General features: G+C 37.4%; 3 protein-coding genes across 3 annotated transcripts in view; all 3 read left to right on the top strand.

Moving 5' to 3' along the window:
- Positions 1-810, top strand: part of LOC104781742 (MATH domain and coiled-coil domain-containing protein At3g58240-like) — a 1,283-nt gene extending 473 nt beyond the window's left edge. Inside the window, exons 3-4 of the mRNA XM_010506480.2 lie at positions 30-265; positions 418-810. Coding sequence (XP_010504782.1) covers positions 30-265; positions 418-810 — 629 coding nt within the window. The remainder of the gene's footprint in view (positions 1-29; positions 266-417) is intronic.
- Positions 1,625-2,891, top strand: LOC104781741 (MATH domain and coiled-coil domain-containing protein At3g58240-like). The gene is made up of 4 exons (XM_010506479.2): positions 1,625-1,731; positions 1,823-1,983; positions 2,078-2,352; positions 2,447-2,891. Exons 1-4 carry the CDS (start codon positions 1,625-1,627, stop codon positions 2,840-2,842), a joined length of 939 nt encoding a protein of 312 aa, XP_010504781.1. The 3' UTR covers positions 2,843-2,891.
- LOC104784143 (MATH domain and coiled-coil domain-containing protein At3g44790-like) lies at positions 3,877-4,578 on the top strand. The gene is made up of 3 exons (XM_019244189.1): positions 3,877-4,095; positions 4,258-4,478; positions 4,545-4,578. The coding sequence occupies exons 1-3, from the start codon at positions 3,877-3,879 to the stop codon at positions 4,576-4,578; spliced, it is 474 nt and encodes a 157-aa protein (XP_019099734.1).

Raw genomic sequence — 4,892 nt, 5'->3', positions numbered from 1 at the left:
CTGAAGTTGTATATTGTGTGAGTTTACAGCAGCAGGCTTCTTTTTTGATCATAATAAACCAAAGTGTTCTATATCTATGATTCGCCTTAGCAAGCTTCATGCAAAAGATGCTGGATTTCTTGTGAACGATGAACTCGAGATTGTTGTTGTGATAGATGTTCTTAGTGTATCAGATGGATCTCTAAAGGCCAAGAAACCTTTGAATAGGCCTGAAGAACCAATAGATTTGGTGGATGTCAATGGGTTACAAGTTATTCCTTCAGAGGTAAGATCAGTACTTTTCGCTTTACTTTCATCATTGCTGCTTTTTGTCCGATTTGGGACAAGATGTGGTTTTCTTTTTGTTGGAAACTTCTTATTGCTGAATGTATAGATATGAGTTTTACTCTACTCATCCCTTTTTTTGTTACTAAGCAGGTGGATTTGGCGAGGCGTATCTTTGAATTACACCCAAAGACTGCAAAGAAGTACCGTACGAAGAACGAATATATGAGAAGATTTCATACGAAAGTCCTCCTCGATCTAACCAAGAGGTTCTTCAAAGTTCCATATGAAGACTCCAGTTATGATGTGTCTGATTTTGAAGGTGCTCTGACATACCTGAAAAGTGTTGGGTTTAAGTTGGATTGGTTGGAGAAGAAACTTGATGAAGTGAAAGAGAACAAGAAGAAATGTGCCCGATTGACTAAACTGGAGCAGCAGCGGCAAGACATGATGGATAAGTACACAGACGTAAGAAACCAGCTGGAGAAGGAGAGGGCAGAGATCAAGAAGACAGCTCATGATCTATCTTTCATTGATATAGTTTGATGACTTCAAGTTCTTAGGAATTTGAAGTTTTGTTTTGTTTTTTATTTGGTGTTATGGTCTCTATGTTCGTAAATAAGAGTCCTCTGCTTTTACTTAAGAAGCTAAAATGACTAATATGTGAGTTAGAGGTTGCCACATTTATGTGGTATTTTGTGGTTGATGATTGTCTCGGTTTTCTTTAGCGCAATTTGTTTCTTGATGAATAACAGAATAAGTATATGTCTTGGGTGTCTGAACTTTGAACAGACTAAAGAGTATTTCTAGATAAGTTAAGTTACCAAATTCGAGTATATGTTTTGTCTGATCGCCTCATGAGCTTACATGATGAAGAACTAGATGAAGCAGACAACACGCTTTTCGACCTTGAAGTTGTAGGGTTTAAGTTGGATTGGTTAAAAACAAAGCTTTGGGGAAGTTTACGTGAAGAAAAGGAAAGAACAAGAAAGTCAGAGAACTCCAAGTCCAACCAAGACGATGCAGAACCAGAAACTGGTGATTGTTTAAGTTTAAACGATCGGGTAAAATTTAAATCGGGTGATTAAAATATACATAAATCAACAATTAATTGCTAAATCAAACCTATAAACAGGTAGTTTGACCTTGTTTTTAGGAGGATTTGTTGCAATTTTATAAAGCAGCAACAGTTTTAAACCCTGGGAACCCTTAACACTCGCATTCCTCTTCTTGGTAAAAACCCTTACCCATAGATTTTTCTAGTCTTTGAGAACTTGTTAAATCTTACCTTTATTGTGGTTCGATTTTTATTTCTCATCTTCATGTTCAGGTATAGTTTGATTGCAAGGAGTCTTCACTAATGGGGAATCAAGTCGATAACAAATACACATGGTTAATCAAGAATTTATCCTCTGTGAGCTGCCAGACCATTTATTCAAATATAATCTTGATGGCTGGCTACAAATGGTAAGAAGATAACAAGTTATCATCTATTAATGTTTCCTTTTCAATATAGCTTTGCGAGGCCATCCATAGTTTGTTTTTTTTTGCTTTGCAGGCAAATTCTGGCCTATCCCAAGGGAAAAAATGGTAATCAGTGGTTTTGTTTGGATCTGGAACTTCTTGATTGTGGATCCTTTCCGTCTCAATGGAAAAGGGCCGTGAAGTTTTCCTTTACTGTAGTCAATTATTTCTCCAAGAAACTCTCAAAAGAGATAGGTGATTACTTGTGCTGCAAGATTGATCTATATATTGTTTTTGTTGAAAATACTTGTTTTGAATAAAGTTTTATTCATGTTTCGTAACTTTTCAGGACTAACACACTGGTTTCATAAGAAGGAACGAAGCAAGGGTATATCCATGCTTCCCCTTAGCCAACTTACGGACAAACAATCTGGGTTTCTGGTGGATGGAGAAGTCGAAGTTGTTGTTCGGATCAATGTTCATGAAACTGATCCCTTATTTGATGGATCTAAGGACGAGGTGGCAACGACACTGGTAAGAACCGTAAAGCCAAATGATGATGGTGCGATGTCTAGTAAGGCAAATTTGGTGTATGTCAATGGGTTTCAAGTTCTTCCTTCACAGGTAAGATAATAAGAAAGATGCAACTTTAAAACTGAACTTACTATACCCTTCAGTTTACTCAATGGGTTTTACTTTATTCATCCTTTACTCGCAGGTGGGTTTTGTGAGGCGCATCTTTGGAAAACACCCAGACACAGCAGTAGAATGCTGTACAAAGAACCAAGATCTGAGAACATCATACATTAATGTCCTCTTCACCCTAATCAAGATGCTCTACAAAAGGGCTCAGGATCAATCCACTGATGATCTGTCCGATGCAGAAGCTGCTCTGGCATACATGAAAAGTGTTGGGTTTAAGTTAAATTGGCTGGAAAAGAAACTTGTTGAAGTGAAAGAAAACAATAAGAGATGTGACCGGGTGACTGAACTGGAGCAACAGCTGCAAGACTTGATGAATAAGTACACAAGCGTAGGTCAACAGCTGGAAAAAGAGAGGGCAGAGATTAAGAAGGCCACATCTCCTGATATATCTTTTAATGATGTTGTTTGATGACGTTTGTTCCTGGAACTTGATGTTTGGTTTTTTCTTTTTAGGTGTTCTCTAGTCTCTGTTCGCTAATAAGATTAAACTTGAAAATCATGCATGGTTTTAAAAGATAAGGATTTTTTTTTTATTTTTTTTTAACAAGGATATGTTTAATTAGAAAAAATTAGGATTGCCTTATTTTTCTTTACTTAAAGTTTTTTTGTAAATGATTGACTAGGTAGGTGGCTTGTGATTATAATATAAAGGAACCGCCACCAACAGTAAACCCTAAGAGTTCCTTTAGCAATTTGCAATCCTCGTGTGCCTGCCTACTCGAAATCAGTCCTATTATAATTCCTGGTAAATCCTGAACCATTGATCTTTCTAGTCTTTGATTTGATCCTGCACTATGTTCGTTATTACTTCTATAAATTGATGTCTAAGAGTGTTACGATTCGATCGATTCCTCAAGGAAACTGTAAATCTCTGTTTTGGATTTGTTGCTCGAGATTCTAGGGCTTAATAAGCTCTTCTTCATGTTTTGGTAGTTTGGTTGCAAAAGGAGCCTTCAATGGGGAATGAAGTTGATAGAAAGTTTACTTGGGTGATTAAGAATTTTTCCACTTTGCAATCTGAGAAAATCTATTCAGACGAATTTGTGATCAGCGGCTGCAAGTGGTAAGAAAAGAAAAGTTTTACGCCATCAATTAATGTGAGTCACATCCATTGTAGACTTGTAGTTTAATGTTGGTTTTTGCTTGCAGGCGTCTCCTGGCCTTTCCCGAGGGAAATAACAGCCCTAATAATTTTTCTCTGTATCTGATAGTTGCTGATTATGAATTATTGCCTTCTGAGTGTAGAAGGAACGTATTTTTTACGTTTACTCTAGTAAACCAATTTCATGAGAATCTCTCACTAGTGAAAGGTGATTCTTCCGATAACTTTTTCCTCTTTTAGTCGTAGGACTTGTGTTGGGTAGTGCTTGTTTTGACTATGTATCTTTCGCAGTAGCAAGAAACTGGCTAGACCAGAAGGCACCAGACTGGGGTTTTACATCCATGATTTGCCTTCATGACATAGATGGTGGATATCTTTTGAACGATGAACTCAAGATTGTTGTTGAGTTATATGTTCTTGAAGTTATTGGCAAATTAGATGTACCAGAGGAATCTAAGGAGGCAACCAAACCTCTGAAAACGATGAAGCACAATGATGATGACGAGGACATCCCAGGAGATTTGGTGGATATCAATGGGTTTCAAGTTCTTCCTTCACAGGTACGTAAGAATACTTGAGAAAGATTCAAACTTCGCTTAAGTTTTAGAAATTCCAAGCTCAATACACTTCACCATCAGCTGCTTTTTGTTGATTTGAAGGCGCAATATGTGGTATTTTTTTTTTGGAAAATTGTTTCTGTTTGAACTTTGAAATTTGATTAGGGTGAGGTTTGTGTCCTATTGGTTTTGGTTTTGATCACACCTTCTTTTTACTCAAAGGTGGGTTTAGCGAGGCTTATCTTTGAAGAACACCCAGCGACTGCATTAGAAAGCCGTACAAAGAACCAAAGTCTGAGGACATCATACATGAATCTCCTCCTAAGCCTCATCAAGATGCTCTTCAAAGGACCTGAGGAACAATCCAAGGATGNATTATCTCCATTGTAACTCCAATATATCTCTTTCATATTAAGTATGGTTTGTAGTTTTTACGTTAATCTTGTTCTCAGGTGGACTGNACAGAAGCTGCTCTGGTATACATGACAAGTTTAGGGTTTAAGTTGGATTGGTTGGAGAAGAAACTTGATGAAGTAAAAGAAAGTAAGAATAAATGTGTCCGGGTGTGTGAAATGACGCAACAACACCTGCATGACTTGAAGCATAAGTTCAAAGACCTTAAAGACCATAAAGCTCAGCTGGATAAACACAAGGCAGAGATTTTGGAAGCCCCAGGCCCAGCTTCTGGTCTTTTTCTGTTCCTAAGGACGTGGAGTTTGGTTTTAGTTTTTTTTGGTGCTCTGGTCTCTCTTTGTTCTGTTTTAACTAATATATCCCAGTTAAGGGTTTCGACATTTTGT

The sequence above is a fragment of the Camelina sativa genome, chromosome 4 (assembly GCF_000633955.1).
Source record: "Camelina sativa cultivar DH55 chromosome 4, Cs, whole genome shotgun sequence".
NCBI classification, from domain to species: domain Eukaryota; kingdom Viridiplantae; phylum Streptophyta; class Magnoliopsida; order Brassicales; family Brassicaceae; genus Camelina; species Camelina sativa.
This window is presented reverse-complemented; position numbering and strand designations above follow the sequence as displayed.